At 41.6% G+C, this 22,661-nt stretch overlaps 2 protein-coding genes across 4 annotated transcripts in view; both read right to left on the minus strand.

Annotated features, from left to right (window-relative positions):
* Window positions 1–1,462: 1,462 nt before the first annotated feature.
* Window positions 1,463–6,640, minus strand: Srr (Serine racemase). Of its 3 annotated transcripts, none has more exons than XM_069125481.1 (6): window positions 6,035–6,309; window positions 5,111–5,230; window positions 4,292–4,650; window positions 3,397–3,559; window positions 2,974–3,266; window positions 1,463–2,768 (listed from the first exon to the last, which is right to left on the minus strand). In XM_069125481.1, exons 1-6 carry the CDS (start codon window positions 6,035–6,037, stop codon window positions 2,411–2,413), a joined length of 1,296 nt encoding a protein of 431 aa, XP_068981582.1. In that variant the 5' UTR covers window positions 6,038–6,309; the 3' UTR covers window positions 1,463–2,410. The 3 variants fall into 3 exon arrangements, with proteins under 3 accessions (XP_068981582.1, XP_068981581.1, XP_068981583.1); XM_069125480.1 differs by lacking the exon at window positions 6,035–6,309 and adding an exon at window positions 5,531–5,716; XM_069125482.1 differs by lacking the exon at window positions 6,035–6,309 and adding an exon at window positions 6,498–6,640 and having other exon boundaries at window positions 1,523–2,768.
* Window positions 6,641–8,371: 1,731 nt separating this feature from the next.
* Window positions 8,372–22,661, minus strand: part of LOC138186076 (uncharacterized) — a 28,138-nt gene continuing 13,848 nt past the window's right edge. The window contains exons 4-9 of the mRNA XM_069125594.1: window positions 19,206–19,312; window positions 18,699–18,976; window positions 18,057–18,234; window positions 15,310–15,479; window positions 10,295–13,854; window positions 8,372–9,794 (exon numbers count right to left, since the gene is read on the minus strand). Coding sequence (XP_068981695.1) covers window positions 8,600–9,794; window positions 10,295–13,854; window positions 15,310–15,479; window positions 18,057–18,234; window positions 18,699–18,976; window positions 19,206–19,312 — 5,488 coding nt within the window. The 3' untranslated portion in view covers window positions 8,372–8,599. The remainder of the gene's footprint in view (window positions 9,795–10,294; window positions 13,855–15,309; window positions 15,480–18,056; window positions 18,235–18,698; window positions 18,977–19,205; window positions 19,313–22,661) is intronic.

The following is a 22,661-nucleotide window of genomic DNA, read 5'->3' on the forward strand; positions in this document are numbered from 1 at the left end:
TGAAACAAAAACAAAAGTAGTTAGTATCAAATGTATGTATGTCATTAATCTACTTGAAAAATTTACTAATCAAAGTAATGAGCTCGCTAGCGAATTCAAAAAATTCGCGTCTCTTCATTTCCTTTCCAACAATCTCACAATGCTTCAGTAGCCACGAAACCAGCATTCCCGGTAGCACAATGATGTTCCAGTTTTCCCCTTTTTCCTTTCTTCCTTTTTTTCCACCGTCTGAAACGAGATGCGCGGAAAGATGAAGAAAAAAAGCGGATCCGCGGATCTTTCATTGCCGGCGAAGGATGTTCGCTACTTTCCTCTTTGGCTGGTTCACATATCATAACTCATCCGGAGCAGTCCGATATTAGAAAGGTGACACATCGTCGTGTATTGTCAACCGTCATTGAAAAGAAGCTTCAGAAGGGGAAAAGAAGTCGAGTCTTTTGAAACCAGACACGGGAATACCTCCAGTGTAACGCGTGCGATATATTATTCGAGCGTGTAACGCGACGAAACCGAGCAGTCGCCCCGGCGTAAAGATGCATTAATCCCCTGACAGCCGCGTGCCTCATGGAAATGCTTCCAGCAGAAACGCGAAAACACGCGGTCCGCACGAAATTTATTTTGCCAGTCTGCCCCGACTCATTTTTTATTCGACGCGACCGCGTTGAAATTGACCCGACTTCCAGAAAAAATATTAACATTCCCTCCCTGTAAGAAGAAGAATGGTGTAATATCGTTAGAGTACAGTAATATTTATTGCAATATTGTGAATATTTTATCAAAAATTCGTCCCTCTTTCTGCTCCTTAAAATTGACTCCACTGGCTGAAAAATGTTAAGATCGTCATAAATTATCTTAACATCTTTTTTCTTCGAAAAATTCATCTTTCTGCTTCTTAAAATTGACCCGATTCGGCGGAAAATATTAACATTCCCATCTTTAAACAGCAGAGTACCGTAATATCATCAGAGTAGAGTAATATTATCGTGACATCGTGAACTTCCTTCGAAGAATTCATTCTCCCTTCTCTCGTGAACAGACTGAAATTGACTTAGGATAAGAAGAAATAATGAAATTGGTTGCTTTAAGAGAAAGTCGGAGCTTGTAAGCTTGAGAGACAAGAATTCCAAGCGAGTCATCGTTAGGAAACGGAATACAACTTTATTTAAAGGTGGAAATGTGTATATTCAGTCGATAAAGGACAGTGGTTGTATAATCCCTGGTTCGAGCTACATTACGATCAATATACTGGAGTCCAAAAAGTTATCAGCGAATGTCTGAAGCGAACTTATTGGAAATTTACTTGTAAATTGTTCATCGCTCACTTTTAATAAAAGCTATGTTAAAGCACAGTTATCGCGAGTAATATTCACATTTACGGAGCAGCAATCTAATTTATACGCATTTTTCAACGAAGCGTGTGTGGAAAACTTTGCATACAGGAATATTTCATTTTCTATTTAGCTTTGAAGATAATGAATACGTAATTTACACATTTTATTATTAATCACAGTAATACACCATGTAGTATTTCGAATATTATATTTTTTATAGTACAAATGATCTTCTCAACCACCACCTCCATCCAATTTTTGCACTCCACATTCCTTACGATTAGAATAATGCGCAGTTCGTCGAAAACGAGCAGCTGCAAGTTGTCAAACAGCCAGTCATCTCGCAATAAGGGGTTGCGTCGTTATTGAGCTCGTAAACGAACGCTTTACGATCCTCCTTTTACGCAAAAATCCAATCGTATCCGTACGGTGGCGGTAGCAACACGTATCCCCGACATAAAACGCGACGAAAGCAGCGTATAAGCAGAAGGGTGAAATTTTGTTCCTTTTCATCACTTCTCTTCTCTCTCTCTCTCAAACCAACGCGAAAGCATGGCAAGAGTAATAAATTTCGCGAGTGTACGTTTACGCCTCGGCGTGACGCGTGTTGCGTAGAGGCTGCTCTCAAATTTCGAGCCATCGAACCACCCTTCTTCAGATGCAAATTACGCAGAGGGGTTGCTCGTTTGTAACGCGAGCAGCTCGCTTTTTGGAGCAACCATAGCTGTCGTGTCTTTATCGATGCGTAGAAACTTCCCTCGCAGTCTGGAATATGGGACAATAATTCGAGCGTACAATGGAAATCGATGCGGAACGTTCGCGGTTTCCTCTGTTTCGTGGCCAGGACCTAGTTCAGTATGACATATACAAGGATTCGAACTGTATCTGAACTTCAAACAATGAGATAGTTATACGATATTCGTATAAATAGTGCGTCTCTCTATCCTATAAAAAAAAAATTATTTCGCTCACAGAAATTAAGAAGCTTCACCGGTATTAAGTAATACTCAAAATCGTGCTGAATCCTTTTCTTTGGCGTCATTCGACGATCGCAGAAAGTTCGAATTTAGAACGACATGTTATATGCTCAAAGGTAAGTTCAGAGCGGACATGTCACTAGAGCCGAACACAACCCGCTGATAATTTTGATGCAACATGTTCTTCAATTGTTCCGCGTGATCTCGGTCTCTAGTCTCGCAGACCACTTTCACGTCCACGCTGAAGATGTCCGACATAATCCAAGCCCGCTCGTGCATGATGTCCTTTATCGAGACACCGATGCTGGCCAGCATTTTACAGAGCTCTGCGATTCCGCCCGGTCGATCGGACACAGTCACTGTAAACTTCAAAAGCCGGCCTTCCGCTGCTAGTCCACGCTCCAAACACCTACCTAGGATCGTTGTGTCGATATTTCCTCCGCATAAAGGCAACACCACTCTAGAAAAGAAAAGCAAAGCGAATGTTACGGTTATTATTAGAGTAACTTTTTTTTTGGCTAATCAATTATCTTTTTCACTGATAAATTGAGAAGAAATGTTAAAGAATTATAGCTTGAAATTAATTGAAGAAAGGAAATCGAGGAGATACAGGAAGCGTGGAAACGCTCTCGTTCTTGAATTAACTATGTGCAACATCAAACGACCTTTTGCCTTTCAGTTCTTCCAGCTGACCAGCCAAAATGGCAGCGAGACCGGTCGCTCCAGCACCCTCCACGATACATTTCTCGTTCTCGACCAGCTTCAGGATCGCGATTGCGATCCACTCTTCCTTCACCACGACCAATTTGTCGACCAACGGATTCGCGGTGGCAAAAGCGTTGTATCCAACCTTAGGAACAGCAAGGCCATCGGCCAAAGTCGAATCTATACGAGTGTAGGTGGGTCGATTTGCCTTTCGGGCCTTATGGAAACTGGGACATCGTTCCGACTCAACGCCCTGGAACCCGACAGAAAAACGATATTGGTTTACATCGAAAATACGTTTCATACTCGTCGATGTGGAAAAAGAAGTGTTAAAAAGAGGATGAACGAGCTTGAACGTTCGTTTAATTCCCATGATAACTCACGATGATCTGTACATTTGGTTGGAGAGTTTTCACGGCCACAGCTACCCCCGCGATCAAACCACCTCCTCCGATGGGAACGACCACTGCATCTATGTTGGGTACCTGCTCCACGATCTCAAGACCTAGGGTTCCTTGTCCTGCCATAATATCTGGGTGATCGTACCTGAAATAATATAAACGAGACACTCTTTTGCATGGCCAGCTCTTGTAATAGACGATTTTCTTATTTTCAAAATTTAGAAACATTGTCGCTAACAAATAAAAATCTCTGAATACATGTTTGTGGCGGCACGCGAGCAGGACAATTCAAATCCTGTTATTGTTTTGCTTCGGAGTAACAAGACCGTTAGGTCACAAGTATTGTAGAAAGTAACGAACTCCGAGCAAAACAATGTCGCCGCTACATACAACCGTCAAACGCAGCCGAGTTCAAATTTTCCGGTTGTCCCCCAGACCAATATAAATAAACAGACGCAGTCACGAGAGACAGAGTTTAGTATACGAAATAGAGGATTACGGACATAAGCGAGCATACGAAGTTTCTCCGAGATTATCATCGAATCATATTTAAATATTGTACCTATGTACTGCGTTATCATCTATAACTAATTATTTATTACAAATATATATCGACGGAAATAACTCGACTTGGTTATTTCGATATACCTTTAATAGACCAATCCTCCACATGTTAATCTCGCAAAATAGATTTTTTTAATATCGTAAGAGAAAGATGTTAGACGTCGCTTTCGCGTAAAAAAGAAACAAGCAAAAGACATTTTCCATTCACTATAGATTCATCAATAACACGTGTCGAATATTTTTTTTATTTTACGTTATCCGCGAATGAAACCAGCAGCAAACTGCTATCATCGCAAGTAGAATATGCCTTTACCCATTTATATACGTCATCCCATTCTCTTTCGCCTGTCCCATAGCGATACGCTTTGCCTCACCCATATCCAGACCATCGACGATTACATTCGCACCGTATTGACGACAAGCGGCGATCTTCATGATCGGTGCCACCACCGGCATCACTACGGTCACTGGTATATTAAGCTTGCACCCGTGATAAGAGAGAGCGAGTGCGTGATTTCCCAGCGAGGCCGAGATCACGCCGATATTCTTCTGTTCCTCGGTCAGCATCATCAGAGCATACCTCGCACCACGTTCCTTGAAACTTCCAGTTGTTTGGAGGAAGTCGTTCTTTAGATACAAATCGATACCCATCGCATCTGACAGGCGCGATTTCTGACAACAAATAGGAAATATTTCAATTTTTTCCTTTTTTCGTGTTAAATCGAAAAACTTTCTGGCAAAGTATCCATTAGACGAAATGATGAATTGAACAAATTGCGTTGGAAAATTTGATTCCATTTTCATAATATTAGCTATATTTCGATTGATAATTTGAATAGTTCTGAAAGATAATTTATAATAATTATAAATGATCTATAAATAGTTTATAAATAATCTATAGAGAATTCATAATTATTATATAGACACAGAAGCCCTTTTTCAGAAAGCTTGTCAATTGTCATTATACTGAAAATTGAATATAATTTGAAGCTATTTGTCATGTGAGTATGAATTACGAAATAATAGGAAAAGAAGAATTCATTTGAGATTGTGACATAAAGATTCGAGTATGGTGGTAGGACTAATAAACATTTTCTATGGAAATAAGACATTTTCAAATTTCAGATCATACCACGCAAGGAGTGTTAACGATTCCACATTTGATTTTGAACGCAGCAGAAGTGATGTCCTCGAAAGTAATCTTTTGGGGATTTTCCTCGACGCAGTATGGATCAAGTATGTCCTCTTTGCTCTGTAGACAGAAACGCACACGATTCGAGACTTTTCGGTTCTTTTTGGAGCTAACCCATTCGAATCGATTGAAACCGTGCACCAAAAGAACAGATATCGCGGGCAAACGCGATCTTGTCTTGTCTTTTAAAGAGACAAGATCACCGAGATGATCGTTTGGTGACATCACGTTTTCATCCCGATGGTATCCGAATTCCATCTCGTGTTTTGAGCCGTGTCAACTCGAATAAAGCTAATACGACATTCGACGATTCTTATCACGATTATTGCCAAATGATCATGCTATTATAACGATAATTACGTAAAGCGTCGATGAGGCGATATCGTTGTTTCTACTTTCCGCGATCAAATCGAAATCTTGACCGTTGCTATGGTCCTCTCCGTTAGACTTTCGGTTCAGATCCCTCATGATCGTCAGATTGAAAGCGGACTGACATGTACCAAAAATCAACTGCACGTTCACCGATCGTTCGAGTTATTTATTCAATCGGGAAACGTCGTGTAATCGCGGTAATGTGCTTTATCGTCGCAACCTTCGACCTCTTTTCCACGAGAAGAGAGCTGAAAGTCTCGTGATTGTCATAATTCCGCGGTGATTTCCCTTTTCTTTTTTGTCGATAACACAGCTCATTATTAATATTCCACTCGCGATACCACCACGATCAAACGCCAACCAATCGATCGTTTATTGTCGTTTCGAAGAAATAAATTGCACGAGTCGTGTAATGAAACGCGTGAGAACAAATGTGCACGGATAAATCGACGAACTTTGACTCCGGTTTCCGATGAAGAAATAGTAACGAACCATGGTTAACGTCTCGAAACTCTTGTTGCAATTTTTGTTAAGTTCAGGGAGAAACGTACTCCTCGACGTACCAAAATCAACTGGTGATCATGAATCGTGATGGTAACTAGCCCTCAATTTACAGATAACCCCGACTGAACCGATAATACTCAAAGAGACAGATAACGAACGAAATTATTTCGTCTTCGAGTTTTCTTTATTAAATATTTCATCTATTTCCCGCGATTCTCTTCTCAAGATAACGTTAAAATTTCTACAAAAGGTACTTTGCTTATCTTTCCGGTTAATGTTATAATTTATATGTATAACAATACGACGAATAATTTATTTCAGAAAAAAGAAATCAGACTGTTTATAAAATGTAACAGTTCCATAATTGTCAAAGGTAACGAATTAAGTGATTATGCGAAACAAATGGAATTTGGCTATATATATAATGATGTTTGTCATAGACGATTCTTACAGACGGCAGCCTTATTGCTTCTCTCGAATCTCGTCACGTGTTGAAACGAACTCGGCTGCGCTCACTGACACGTCGCTATCTATTGTCTAATCGTGAAACCTTTTACGCGATAATTTCAGTTTACAAACACTAGTAAGCGGAGCAAAGTCTTTGCGAGTTAGCACTGCAATAACGAAGCCTCTTTCGTTTCACGATGATCACGTCAGCCTAATAACTTTGGATCGCTAGAATGCGACACCGTTTGCAAAACGGTGGTTGGATATTGAAATTCTAGCGACCTAGAAGAGCTCAGATAACAGAGTCACCACCTCTTTGCGACATGCACTCAAACTGTTACTAGAATTGATATACTAACCTAATTTCCCTTATCTGCACTAATAATTGTACCTACCGGTGGTGGGTATATAACTCGCGTGTATCGTGTTACATTCTCACATCGGTAAATTTGTAGTTCGACTCCACATCATTTAAATGTTCTAATACCATTCGCCTTATAAAAGTTCCAAGGAATTCCTAATGAATATGAAATTCGCTTCCGCTGGAGGATACTTTAGAACAAGTTCATCGTATTTGATAAAATATCACGACAGTTGTTCAACGCCCGCTCAACGAGGATTAATATCTTAATTCAGAATTGCTGAATTACATCATGAAGAGTAGAATACGTATAGCAATGATCGTTCAAAGAATTAATCAACGATCCACAAACAAATTACCCCTTTTCATCCCTAGTTAATATTGCCTTTCCTGCCTTTTTGCCCTGTCTGAAACGGTGTATACAGAAGCACCGAACAAGAAAAAGAGTGAAAATTGGCACGTGTTCCGCGTTTGGTGCGTCGTATTTCTCTACAGTGCTGATGCAAGCGTAACGATGCCTGTTTGCGAACATACACGAGAGGATATTCGACAAAAAGGCACGGCCCCGGTGTAACTGCATCAAAATTCTATCCTCGTCGATTCTTATAAGTTTACGTTTTCTTTTCCCGCCTATTGTAGCTTCGCCAGCGAAAATCGTGCCGTGCGTCAATCTTGTAACAATATCGAAGAAAAAAATGCAAAATTTGTCGTCGATGCTGGTATTTCTCGATGGAAAAGCGCGATCATTACTGTCGCGATTATGCCATCGATATCCGTTTCCATGTTCCTTGGGATCGAGGCAACACGTGCGTCAGCTCTTTGACCAAACAAAGCGCGAAACACGGTTTGTGTCAGCTGTAATTCACTCACAGCTCGTGTCGCGAACCTTCTGGACCGCGAAATCGTCGTTAAAACGTTGACGAACGCGCGTCGATTTCTGCCAGCTTGATCGGTGAAACGAAAACAAAAATATTGTTGTTCTGTGATTCAACATGGAAAAAGAAAAAACGAAGGATATTAAGATAAAATAATGGATTCATTCGAAAACTTTGTTCGATTATCGCAAAGTTCACAAGTTTCAGAGTAATTATCCCCTAATTTCGAGTTCCACACGTATCAGCATTTAATCGCATCAGTATTTCGTAATACCCTCGAATTATGCTAGAAGCTAAAGGGAACGTTTCCAGAGAGATTATTCCTTAACACCCCATCTTAACCAAAATTCGTGAACTCTGCCACATATAGAAAGTGTAGGATCATAATGGCTGTAAATCAGTTCACTACGTAATTATCTAGGATTATCGTTATAAAAAATTTATTTTACCTTTTCAAATTATAAGAAGGAATCACGGCATAGAATCGGATTGTAACTTGATAAATTATAAATCTGAAGAAATTAAATTAAAATTCTCAAAATCTTGATTTATGCCACTATGATTTTCATACATATGAGCCTGTCATGCACGTATGAATCACCATCTTAATCTTTGGCTTACCACAGGAGAAGAGAAGAAGAATCATAAAGAATGTAATTTAATATTACGAACAGGGGCGAATTACACGATCTTAATAGAATACTCAGAAGATAAATAAGTTAAATTTCGTCGTGGGTGCGGTGACAAACGTTACAAAAGGTTCTGAAATCTATTATTTACAAAGAGGACGTCGTCGTCGACATTGTGACGACGCGTTACAATAGAAAAATACATTTTACAGTTGAAAAGGGACGACTAGGGAAGGCACGTTCAAGAGGCACTCGTGCCACGGCTGCACTCGACTATTCGTCGCCTCTCCCGAAGAAGCTCCAGAAATCTTGCCCTGGGACTTCCGGGATATTTCAATTTATCCCTGAGATGCATGATTTCGCAAGGACTACTCTCGATATCCGAGTGATCTTTCGAACACGCGCACACCCTGCAACATCCGTCCCTGGTTCTTCGCGAATAATCGTCCGTTTCTTGAAATCTTTTCCGCGCGCTGTCGGTCAACACTCGTTGCTTGGGGAAGCTTCCCCTTATATTGTACATTTTCCCCAAAGAATCAGTGGTATCAGAGGTCCTTGAATCGTTTACTTTGTATTTCGAAAGAAAACTGTACTTGCTCGAGTCGTCCTGTCTATCTGTCCTAAATGTTGGACGATCTAAATCAGTTGACCAAGAGGAACGATTAAATCTTCTCAGAGGTAAGAAATCTTCTTCCATAATAGAGTCCAAGTCATCGTTCTTCTGTTCAGCGGAACAAGTCTTTTCAACGGATAGATTCCCTGTTATTTCGTACGTGGTGAGATCTTTGCGATCGTCCGAAGTCTCTTCCAAACTGAAATTTCCTTTAACATCCCCGCAGAATGGTTCTTTCATAGCGTAACTATATTTCTCACGAAATTTCGAGCCACAGCTAGGACTCCTCGAGTTAGATTCGGATGAAGCGAGTAAACGAGATTGAAGTTTATTAGAATTTCCGTAACGGATGGAATTGGCGACATTCATCAACTGATTAAAGATTTTCTTCTCCAAATCGTCTTCTTCTTTCTGCTCTACAACACTGGAACTCCTTCCCAAAGGACTTTCCGTTTCACGAAGAATCTCGAAGTCATCGTTCGTGTTCGACGCGCGAGGCTCTGTGCTAGGACTCGCTAGATCCAGTCTAGCGCCAGCAGATTCGCAATTAATGCCATATTTTTTCCTAAGCAGCTCGTTGTGCTTGTCGACTCTCCGAATGCAGTCCTCCAACCTCTGGATGCCCTTCATACACCTCTCGTAAGAATCCGTGCACATCATTGTATCATCGTCCTCTCTTAGATAGTCATCGTCGTTCTTTGGATTGACCTTACGACCTACGAATTCCGAGTAATCGCGATTCCAGGAGGAGAGACAGCTCCGTCGACGACCACCTCGTTGTCCACCTCGCCCACAACCCACAGATGTCCATGACAAGGGATTTCTTGAAAAAAAATTGATCGATTTATTTATTTAGAATAACTAATTCCATTAACTTTAGACTGTATAATATAACATTGAAATATCATGTATAATTTGTATTAATGATACTTCCATATTTCCATAATTAAATAATATTTCCATTAATGTCCAATTATACAATAATATTGAAATATGATACATAATTTGCATTTTATAATATCCCATCTAAAGAACTGAAACTAAATAGAGTGCGATCTAAATGTAGATAAAAATACAATGTTTCTTTATTAAATCAGAGCTGTATCACGGATATCTAATTAATAAACTTAATGAAATAAAAATATATTTTATAAATAATCCACGCACTCAATCCTGCAAAAACAATCGCTGCAGATTCTTTAATCTAAAAATCGAAATCAACAGAGTCAAGAGAGGATCTAAAGCACCGTCAGTTCTCGAGAAGACTCTCGACCTATCAAAGACTCGGGGCCGAGAATGTTTCTCTTCGCGATTGTTCCTCACCTCTCGAGCATGCTCTTCCCGTTCACGTACTCGCTGATAGAGTTCAGATTTCGCATGAAGGTCACCGCCTCGCTCAGATACTCTTCGAGAACGTTCCTGCCCGCACGATCGAGCAGGATCTTTTCTATCTCGTCGTTGTCGTCGTCGTCATCGTCCTCCTCCTCCTCCTCCTCCTCCACATTCTCGTAGCTGTCCGACTCACTGCACGTGTTCTCCGATGATTCTTCCATGGAGAACTTGACCTTCTTGCGATTCGGCTTCGAATTTCGCTCGAATTTCACCGAATCCTGATCTTCTTTGTCTTCTTCTGAACTCGCAGACTCACCTTTCCGTTCGCTTTCCAAGGTTAAATTGATCCTTTCCTCCTGCTGAGAATCGTCAGTTTCGTCGTTGGAAGAATGTACCGAGTTTAGAACTTCGGACATGTTTTTCTTCATCCTCTTTTTAATGATAGACTTCAAGGTTCCTGATGGTTCACAAGTTAACTTCTTTTCGAGGACGTTGGAATTGGAGAAGGATACTTTCTTCTTCCCCGAACTTTTCGCATGATTCAAGTAAATATTAGATTCGTCATTGGTTTCTTCGTAGTTATAACAAGGCCTACCCAGGATCAAAAATTTGTAATCGTGTATATTAATAGCTTCTGTTGACTCTGTAAGATTCTTCTTAGGGAATTCCACTTGATTGTCTTCGAAATCGTTAATAGATTCGTTCTTCTCTTCGATAGATTTTGAACAATCTTTTTTAGTATGCGCTACTACGTCAGGTGGACAAAAATTCTCACGCTGTTCAACCATCTGTTCGCTTTTTAGTATCATCGACTCGCTACATACGTTACTGTCGTTATAGTCCAAACTATCATCTGAGAAACCATATTCATGATCCATATTATTATTTAATTTAATATTACAAGAAGAAGACTTCATCTTCGAGATCTCTTCGATATTATCCATCTCAAAATCCACCTGTGATTCCTCAACGTAGTTTCTATGCGACAAACTTTGTTCGACCAGCGGAATTTCGCTGACTTCCGGTTGCCAAGAAGATGGGATAACTCCCAAACCCTTCGAAGAATCTATCGGATGGATCGTGTTAACCAAGGACACAGGAACTTGCCAGTTCCTCCAAGGATCCTGGTAAACGGCCGAACTAGGTGTTCTTTCCAAATTAAAACTGCGCTTCCGGTTGATAAACGCCTCCGTGATTAATCCATCCCTGATAAATCCTTCAGCGTGAACTTCTCTCGGAGAGGGCTCGTGCTTCTTCGACTGGGGCACGTACGATGTCCCTAGGGAATTCCTGAAAGTAATGGAATTCCTTATCCTCGTCCCCTGCATTCGATTCGGATCAGTTCTCGAATACTTGGCCGCGTTGTTAGGGTCCTGAAAGATGTTCTCGATTCGGAATACCCTGCTATCGGTTTGGCTAGGCGTCGATGTGGTCTGATCCTTCGAACAGAAGATCTCGTTACGAAGATCGTTCCATTCGTTGGTTTGAGCTTCCTCGTCCTTTGTAGAACGTTTCGCATTTTGTTGCGATGCCTCGTTGTCCGGCACAGCGATCCTAGAATCTACGGTATTTATGGTTTCGATGGTAATGTTGATGGTATCCGGTAGTGAAATAGAAATTACACTTTTCTCAGAATTATTAATCGATGAATGACTTTGAGAATCTTTGATGGAGTTGCAACATCGTCTTGAGCAAGCAGGAGCTTTGTTCTGTGGTAATGATTGACCAAAGACTTCCGGTCGCGGTGTCTGTACCGCAAAGCTACGACAAGAAGAAAACATACTCGTATTCGTCGAACTTTCTGCGTATGCCACTCTTCTGTCAGCCTCTTGACATAGATCAGACACCTCTGTGCTACTTAAATTGCTCTCCGCGTAATTTTGAGTGTCGTCCGAAAGAATTCCAGAGTCATTGCGCGGAGACTGAATTTCGTAATCGTATTCTTCGAGATCGTTCGCCAAACTTCCCACGTCTTTACATCTGACAATGCTCGTCTTAGGTTTCTCCGTCGAAGTAGCAGTCTCTTTCACTCTCAAAACAGGTGTCTTTTGATCCAAAACGTATTCGCAGTCCTGGTGATAATCTGTTAGAACTGCAACATCCTGACAGACTATCCGTGGCGTTTCTGTAAGAGACGCAGTGTCCTTCATGCGAATAGTCCTCGAGCAGTCCGTCTGAGTGTCCACGCAGACTCGTCTACGTTTACCCAGCATCTTCCTCGAGATCTCCTGCAGCTTCAACTTGGCCAAAGACTTTACCTCGCCTGTGTCTGGAGGAGACCGCATCCCTGGAACATCCTCCACGTTTTTTCTACTCGAGTACAGTCTCTCCGTAACTGCCGCCACTATTTCAGCGCGTTTGACTCTTTGAATAGGCGTGTGGCTCCTGATGGAAGGATCTTGGTCTAACGAATTCTTTCTACGCAATAGTTTATCTCGAGCCAGACTCGAAATCAGAATCTGTTCGTCTTTCGAACTACTCGAACTGCTATCCTTGCTAGTCTTTCTCTTCAGGTTCTCCAAACTAGGCTTCCTCGCGTAGTTTTTTATCTTCGATCCAGGTTGGTTGTTGGATTCTTTTAGACTCTTATCCGAATCGTTGCTACCTTTTCGTTGAAGCTGTTCTTTAGACCAGTTACCTCTATTCGATATCTTCTGATCATCGATCTCCCGGATATTGTTTAACTTCTTCACTCTATCAGGAACCGTACAACGTTTCTCTAAATTTGTATGAGATCTTTCCAACGAGAATACAGGATCTCTATTCTTCTGGATCGTCTCCACCGAACCAAATTTTTTCAACGTGTGTAGATTGGAAAGAACAGAGGTTGGAAACACGTGCACCGAGTCCTGCTTACGAAATTTCGGCTTTTGCTTAGGTTTGGAAGCTGATTTTACTTGATGACTTTCGGAATTTTGATAAGCCTCCGTTTCGATGTCCCCAAAAGTGTGACACGAGTTCACAGAGCTGCTTCTATCATCGTGATCGATACTGTCCAGTTTCTCAAACTCCCCGAACGCTTCGTGATCGTCGTTAGCCGCCTCGAAATCCACATCGAGCGATTCTTCTTCCACTACCTCGTCCGAACAAATCTCCTCGATCTGAACCGAGGATTCTTGCAGATTGTTATCCGGCTTGATCAAAACCGCAACCAATGTGGGGATGTCGACGAACACGGACTCGTGGATCTCGCTCACTTCGTCTTCTTCGTCGTTCAACTCCGTCACCTTTGCTCGGTTGAAGCGATCGCTCGTCGCTAAAAATTCTAGCGAACCGAATTTCTTTTTGGACGAACCGACCTCGTACGTGGTAACGCTGTCGCTAGAATTGGATCTTCGAACTGAAACGACGCTCTTCGGTCTTTTTTCTTCTTCTATCCTCGATCCAGCTACTATTGCTTCCTCCTCTTGGGATTTTTCTCCCGAATTTCGCCGGGCGGATCGTTCAGTTGACTCTGCCTCGGCTTCTTTTGATGATCGATCTGTATTCGTATTGCAGTTTGGTGGATTCTTCTGGCAACAACACAACGCATTCGTAGCTGCTTCTGCGTTCTGTAAAATATGATTTTTTACGACGAAAATATAACGTTGGAATCTTAGGCAACGACGTTCATCCAAATCTTTCAGTGCCCATGCGCTTCTCTCTTTTATATTCAAGCACGCATACTTACACTCAAGTGCGTAAACACATAAATCTCTGGAATTTGAAACTCAACTTCTCACAATAAGCAAGCACACAGAAAATTCTTGCTCTCATAACAGTGAACAACGTGTCATCGAAAACCTACAATTGCCAAATACCTTTCATCCACATATTCTATTCTTAAGCACTCGGTTCTTCCACATACATAGGTATAATTCAATAAATTGCAATCACTCTCAATCAGATCCAATAAACAATCGGAGGAAATTCCTGTCCCCAGAATAATATATGATTGGCAGGTGTCATTTTGAAACTGTTACCACGAAAGCACGCGCGAGGGATTGATTAAGATAATTACGCGTACGAAACGAATCGGGGAAAATCGATGACTGGCAGGAATAACGGCGATCATAACGACCGAGGGAAATTCGATGAGGCTAATTAATGACCGATTACATAACGCATAGCATGATCGAAGGATATTGTAAAATCTACTCATGCCGGATAGGCGAAATGGAAATGCGGATCACTCGTTAAACGCACGCACCTGCGAACTGTATTTTATCAGCAATCGTTCGACCAATCCACAGGAAGGATCGGGCGACCGGTCAATGAGTATCAAATAAACGATTCATGCATTTCATTTGCGTAATGACGATTCGACGATACGAGTTTATGTTCGCTTTGGGGTTCGATAATAAACTTGGTCGATTTATCCTCATTGCTTCGTGAACCAGATCCTGGACTCCTGGGCAACGCGAGATTTCCCGTAATGGCGAATCGATTTCGGTTATAAATAAAACCCCGATCCCCCCCGCCCCCTCCACTGATTTTATCCCCTTCCTCTCCTCGTCTTCGGTAACTGTGAATTTATTTTTCTATTTGCTCCGGTCCCTATTAATATTCATGCCACGAAAAATACTGTTATTGCTGTTTGTTTATGAACACACACACCGATATAATGTGGAGAAACGGCATCGCCGATCTACCGAGAAACGATTGAATTCCGAAGTCAATTTGGGGAAAATTGTTCGCTCGTATGATCGATGGAAATGGAAATTTCTTTCATACAGTTCGCATTTATCTCTATTATCTCATCTACATATATAACGTGGACAAATGTCATCAAAATAGAAAATCAGTTCCGATGAATTTTCAGATGTACGGTCAACTACGAGATGCGTGAGAGTGCTTTGAAAAATTCACCGTCAGGATGTCCAAGCTTTTCTCCATCAAACTTTTCTCAAAATATTCTACGGGTATAAACAAAATGATTACAAGCAAAACGCGTCTCCAATATGTATTCGAATCTTTCAAATCACTTCGCAATTTTTCATTTATTATACGTTATAAATTCGACTTGCCTTTTCTAACAATAAAGACTTTAATCGGGCCACCTCAGCTCTCAACTCGCGGATGATTCTCGCCACGGGATCCTCGTTGACCACCGGCCGATTGACCACGCTCTGCGCTCTCTGCGCGAATCGCAGCGTGTGCGCGGTCTCGTTGTAACTTCCGCTTGCTGGCGAGATCGCTAAAAACCAAGCACAGAAAATAAAGCTCGCTATAATCAACACCTGTACACCATCGCGTACGTGTTCATTCGTCTACCGTCGGCTTTTTAATTTGCCACCGTATAATCCCTCGCTATTTTTCCCTTATAATTAATCGCAGCGACTAGTCCCACGGGGTAAAATGTCATCAAAAATTGTTTTCCCTTATCTTCCAATCCGCTGCAACATCGATTAATCGAATTTCAGGGTGGAATCGATCGAATAAATTTGTTTTAGCCGTTGGTCTGAAGCGCAAAGCGACGCCGTCGAAAAAAGAGGCAGGCAAATTTTCCTCCGTTTTCCATCATTCGAGGCAGGTCTTGCGCGAAATGAAAAACGTCACGTTTCAACGGAATTTTAAATTCGATCAGGTGTCATGGGAGAAAAAGGGCCCGTTCGAACGTCTATCGTATACTATATCCGCGGTCAACCATTAATGCAGACACTGAATATTAAACGTCCTTCTCCCCTCCACCATCGACACGATAATAAGCCCCGAATGCTATTAGCAATTCAATTGGACGTCGATGATCATCGGTTTGGAATATTTCGCCACGATTAATTATACGCATCGCGGCCGGCCTACGAATATTTGCCGATTCTTCCGTTTAGGTGGTATCGAGCCGACCGTGCTAATTAGTCGATCGTTTTTCCATCTGGATTCCAGCGATTATATACCACGTTGGATGCATTAGATGAATTTCCAGTCATCCGGAAATATTGGAATAATTCGAAGAAGAGGTGATCACCGTTATTGTTTCACCAGATAAATTCTCATTTGCCCGTTTAACCGAAAAGAGAAAGAGTAAAATGTTGCTGTAGCGAAGGGCGGGTCGAAAATCGTGGTAGAGCGAAACAATGACCGGACAAGCAGGGCGATCGGTATTTTTCAGGTTCAACCGTCAGTGCACTTGTCATGTATGAATATCAAAAAAAAAAAAAAAGAAATTTTTCCATGTCGATAAACTGGAAATTGCGAAACAAAAATATTTTTCAATTGGGTGGAACTGAATCTCGAAAATGTTTGACGAGATAAAGAGTTGATCCGTGACAAGGCAATAGTCGCGCTCTTCCGATTCGATTCGATCAGTAAAGTATTTTGTTATAAAATAAATCAGGAGATCTGCGCTCTTTTCCCAGGCTGTACGCGGTCAACGAATATTTTATTCTACGTTCCAGATCTGTGGCCAGATTTACGAAGGACTCGGTCTGTCCTAATGTACAACTCACCCTTTGTACGGATGGCCACGCAAAAAGAGTTTCCCATTCTGTACCGTAATTTCTCTACATGCCACATTTAACTACAAGAAAAATTCTACAAGACTTACGATCGACCTATTTACAAGAGTTACTACCGAAACTTCGTTTTTCAACAAAAATACCGACTTTCGTTGCTACCAGCCACTAGCGAAAAAGACTTATCGCTGACTTTCTTTTAAACGAACAACTGGTCGAAACTGGTGAAAGTGTGCCGTGATAATATGTATGCAAGTATTAGGTTGTCCCAAACGTTTCTTTCTCGTTTTATAAGGAAATAATAGGCGCACAATATTTTTTGTTTTACATTACTTTATTGAATTATGCATAATCCATTTTGTTCTATTACTACGAGTAGAAATATATAATATATAATAATTCGATAGAATGATATAAAACAAAAAATGTTATACATCTGTTATTTCCTTATAAAACGATAGAAACTTTTGGGACTGCCTAATAGTACAGGTCTATCTACGAGTAATCTACGCGCTAGAATTGTTGCATTTCGTTCCATCGAGTGGACATTTCAACGTCAACCAACAGGAGTGAAACGTTCAAAGAGCAGTGCGGAACTGCGACTTTGACAAGCTTAAAGGATTTCGTATTTACCGATTCCCGTCAGTACGCTTTCGCACCGGTTATCGAATTTTAATCTCCGCGCCTTAGCTCGCCTGGAAAAGCATTTAAACCAATTACCATCCGGGCCGAGTCCGGACTCCGGTATCGCCGGGATAATTTCATGAATCAGAGGCTCGCGATAATAATTCTCCTCTGGCAATTAACTGGAATTTATGGAAAGCTGGAGTTAAGTAGTGACAAGGGTGGGAAAGGACTGGGTGAGTGGGTGGTAACGGAGACTGAGAAGATAAGGAGAGGATGGAGAGCGTCGGCCAATTTTTTTTTTGTCGCGTCCTGGAAGCTGAGTCGTCTTCCCAAATTAAATATCGCGATCCTGGTACGACCGGGCCTCGGGAACAGGAGTGAAATGGAGCAGTAACTGCGTTTCGAATAGAACAGGACGAAATCTGGATGAGCGAATCTGGAACGAACGGTATAAACGGATTAGCGACGAATCAAAGTGGAAAGAAAGCTGTTCGTTCAACGTGTAAATCATCGTTTAACTGGATACACAACGGAAGAGGCGTCTAATAAAAATAAATACGAACGAACGAGGGGGAGAATGAAGCAGAAGTAAGAGGAAAAAAGATATAAGGAGGGATAGCTTGAAGGCTATGGATATCGGGAGAGTGAGGAAAAGTGAGAGCAGAAGAAGGGAAGATCAAAGGGAAGACACTTACTGGCGAGCATAATGGTAGTGGCATTTCCGCCAAGTGCGTCCTTCAACAGCCAAGTAAGCGAAGAATCTCTATAAGGGATGAACCTCCTGCCCGAACCACTTCCGGTCGTGCCTCTCTCCGCAAGGGCTGATATTACGTTCCCTAGAGCCACTAGACTCTTGTTTATATTCGCGCCCTCCTGCAAAGACACGTGTCACGCACTGCTTTTTTATTTCGTTCTTGTTCATACGATCAGTCGGATGAAACCACTAGAACTGTATCGTGATTACGTAAAGCTTCGTTCAGATTGATCACTTATTGGACTTGTGTACTTAAACTCACACGACTTGATTAACGAGGATAAGCATAGGAATTCGGGAGTATGTTTCAAGTCAAGTAAATAACAGATTTACGCTGGTAAAGTGATTTTAAATTGCCTGAATCCATCTGAACAAAAAATAGATTATTTCAACGATTCGATTCTTTTTCCACATTTCAATTTATCGAATTCCGATTCGTCGAAAATAAAAGCATCCTATACGATCGAATCATCCGAAAGGGAAATCCCGATCATGTAGCTTTCCGATTTCTACCTGCTCAAAAAGCTCTATCGATCGGTTCGTTCGTTCGCGCCAACGATATTATTTTTAGGAAGTGACTCACTTTCAGTCGATGTACACCGCTGCACGTGGCCGCGCTCTCGCTGCCCGCCAGATCGACCAACCGTAATTTGCTACCACCGCGTGGCGAGATCTCTTTCTTCCTCGAACAGACGCTGTTACCGACACACTGCGATTCCTCTGCAACGGCGATCGTCAACAGAGCGTGGCTGCGACTGCTACTAGGATTTTGCAACGTCGATGCTGTCTTCCGGGCTTTCGTTCCCTCGTCCACATAGGACATCAACGACCCCAGCGTGCGAACCGCGTGATGGGTCAGTCCTGTTACGGAAAACATTGAGCAGAAGAATTACAAATTTAGAAACTTGAAAGACAAAAGAATGGATAGATGAGCAGATGATGAGGAGTTTTATAGATTTGAAGAGAAAGATTGCCAAATGCTGAAGAAACGAGTCAAGTGGCAGGAAATCTCCGTGACAACAATTATTTTAGATAACAATCATCGAAGTTGTAGGATTTCGAAGCGAACTGAATGTTCGATTGGCGGTACCTTGAACATAAGGGCCGAGTCGAGGATGCTCGCGAACTCTCAATCCGCTCGTGCTCGAGGACGGCTTCAAAAGATCCCTCACCTTCTCGTTATATATCTCCAAGTAACTGAAACAGAATTCAGCCAGCGTTACGCTCCAACTATCGCGTTTGATTGATTGCATTCATTTCAGGACGCCGCTGATGGATTCGCCCTCGACGTTGAATCCGATCGATTTGCGACGATTTTACACATTCACCCTTCCAAATTAACATTCTAGTCTGAAACATCTCTAAAATACCAACTGCAACGTCATATTTAAAAAATATCTTTCTCACTATCGTAAACCTAAGCCTAACAACTATCTATTTTAAACGTATAGACAACAGAATAATAGCTTCTAAACTCTCTACGAAAACAATTCACACCAAGAGAATTTTCCAAAGTCCTCGTCCAACAATCCCCTCCATACAAATAGCTCTTCTGACCTAACCTTTACTACCCGACGTTTAAGAGCCTGGTGTGCTACTTTATTGATGAGTCCACTAGCAGCTCTAGCACGAAACACATCTTCCTTTTCTTCTCCTTCATTCATACATCCTCTTCTCTCCTTCTTTCTTCTTTCTCCTCTTCATTCAGAACCACAATAGCAAATTGATGGAGTCTACTTTGTCGTCTATCAGCAGAATATATAATAACAATTCCAGTGATATATGGCAAACAACGTGTCACGTTTGCCTTACTCCGTCCAACACGAAAATCCATGAAAAGAGCTGTCGCGGTTAACCAATAAATAATTCCATATCGTCGACAACGGCGTATCGCATTAGCCATAGATATTCAACAAGTAACCAGTGGCTGGTGTAATGGGGAGTGACCCACACGCGACACACGCCGAATATCAAAGAGATAAACTCCACGTAACACGCTCGATAATACGATTCACTAAACTGGACACGTGAATATTCAACGACCATCTAAACAGTACGATTTCGAATTGTAGGCGCGCAAGAAAATCCGCCGGAGACCCCGGGAAGGTCGGGCAAATTTATCGGGTGCACAGCCAGCACGACGCATACTTTTCGTCCGAACGGTGCTCGCAGCCAGACCACCGCAAGCTCCCGGATCCTCTTAACGTCATTATCTGCTCCACTGTGCTCGTGAAACGTCCGCACGTGCCATCGTAAATCCGCTTAACAGCGATCGGAGTTTCAGAAACACTTTCCACTCCTGGATCTCGTCCCACACCTTTTGTATCTTTTCACTCTTGCTTAGTTTTTCGACAGGATACATTGTACGCATGTGTGTGCTTTCTGATTTTCTTAATTTCTCAAGATTTGAATAATAAAGGAAGAGTTGAAGTAAAGTAATGCGGTGTTGGACTGTTTCACTTAAACTCTCGCGTCAAACAATCCAACCTCCGAAACCCGACAGCTCTACGTGATCTTGAATCTCTAAAGTTATCCTCGGATATCTGCATTTTAATTGGCCACATGCAGTTTAATTGTATTTGCAACAAATCGTGCATCTATTTCCCACGACTGTTGAAAATATCTACATCATGATTAACACATCGAATGAATGTAAAATGTCGATACGAAAGTTCCACGTGTAAAGCGGCCACTGTTCAAAGAGCAAGAACAAGTACCGATGAAAATATTTCTGTTAGAAAGAGTTGAAACACGGTTTCACAGGATCACGATATCGTTCGTCGACTAATCAAAGCTTGCAGGTCGGAAAATCAGCGGAACAGGCGTTGAAAAATTGAAACTGTTTCGAATTTCCTGCGGAACCGTCTAAAATTCTCATCGTTGAGCTGACCTAAAGGATTCGGCTCTTTTGACGTCACGTATCCCATCCGTAGACCACGGACCGGGCGTGGAATTGGACTCCAAGTAAATAGGGTCGTCGGTGGTCTGACTTCTAGCCGCTGCAAGTATTCAGGAATGCTTGGAATACCCGTGAATAACCGTGGCCCATCGTTCACCGTATGAATGAGTTCGTGAGCCGCCATGGCGTGGCTGACCAACACGCTTCCGGAAATTAGAAAATCGAACGGACTCCTAGAATCAGCCTGTTCACGCTGCTTTCCTTGACCTCAAAAACCGTTCCACCTAAGCCTTTTGCGCTGGTTCGCACGCGTGCAAGATGAGAAACGACGAGGAGCAACAAGAACGAAGAGGTGCATCTAAATTTACCAGGATCTTCTCCTAACTTTCACGGTTCACACGATCGTGCTTGGGTCACACGGACCGTGTACTCGTGTAGTTATCTATTTAGTTTCGTTTCTTGGATCGAATAGATACAGTCTTTCAGTGTTTTTGGATAGAAATATTTCATCTTTAAGGATGAATATGATATAATCATTTTTATAAAAGGACTACTCGATTAACAACTAATTTTCCCACGACAATTATTCGTTCTGTGTTTCGTAGTCGGAATAACAGAGTAATTTTCTTGTTCGTGACCCTTTATTTCATGCTTCGAAAGAAAGTTTCGTAGAATAAGGTTATCGTAGCGAAGGAACATAGCTGTAAATTCGATTTTCGAATAACGATCGAATGCTCCGATTGTAAGTTATTTGCATTTACGATCTCGAAATTCGCAGGAGCGAGCCAATAAGAAGAAAACTGGCTCGGCCCTTAAAAGAGTAAACCAGTAGCTTCACGAAACTCGGTTGTTTTTATCGGCGTCGTCGACTCCCGCGGAGCCGAGCGAAAAAGCTATTTAAAGTTTCGCCAAGATAACCGGCTACCTTTGTCCGTTCAACGTTTAACCCGTGATCTGTTGCATTCTGTTTTTCTCCAGACACGTTTATCTACGAAATAACTCTAGTTAAACACGCTGTTGACGAGTCAATATGTTTAACAGAAAATCAGAAAAAAAGAAAGAAAGAGAAGAGAAACGCGTAAATTGAGTCGAAGGAGAGATCGACAGAGATAAATAAAGAAAAGCGGTAAATACATTTTACGAGAATTTGGGGATTTTTCTACTGAGAAGTTTGTGCCATTTTTTAGCCTTCCGGAAAGATTAGAAGCTTTCGTCCAGGTACAATAGGTCAAATCTATCGTGAATCAGCTTTTCTATTTTAGAATTACGCAAGGATGACTCAGATCTAGTCGTACTAAATTTACTTGTGTCCGAGAGTATTCTAATCTCCACTGAGAAAAAGCGAAATCAAAGAGCGAAACTGATTAAAAAAACAATTCGCTGAGAAGCTTATCCTTTTTCGTTCTTTCAGAGTAATTAAAATACCAATAAACGATATTAACATATGTACAAACAACACCTACGTTTTTAATCTAATAAATTATATAAGTTAACGGCAATTCATCTAATTATGTTTACTAAAAGAAATCGATTCTGATAATCGTAAATCTTGAAGCAAACAGAAAGGATCAATTGATTTGTGTTAATTAACGAAATTCAGGCGAAAACCTGAGGAAGTCGTTCGTCAGAGGCTTTAAAGTTGTCGAG

The sequence above is a fragment of the Bombus flavifrons genome, chromosome 13 (genome assembly GCF_040668555.2).
Source record: "Bombus flavifrons isolate JBK064 chromosome 13, iyBomFlav1_principal, whole genome shotgun sequence".
NCBI lineage: Eukaryota > Metazoa > Arthropoda > Insecta > Hymenoptera > Apidae > Bombus > Bombus flavifrons.

Excerpts from the sequence above, each read along its gene's own strand:
- Srr (XM_069125480.1), bottom strand. The coding sequence starts at position 5,638 with ATGAGGGATCTGAACCGAAAGTCTAACGGAGAGGACCATAGCAACGGT. Across the intron at positions 3,560-4,291 it reads GGGATGACGTATATAAATGG|GTACGATCACCCAGATATTA; the intron begins GTAAAGGCATAT and ends ATATTATTTCAG. Across the intron at positions 3,267-3,396 it reads AACCAAATGTACAGATCATC|GGCGTTGAGTCGGAACGATG; the intron begins GTGAGTTATCAT and ends GTCGGGTTCCAG.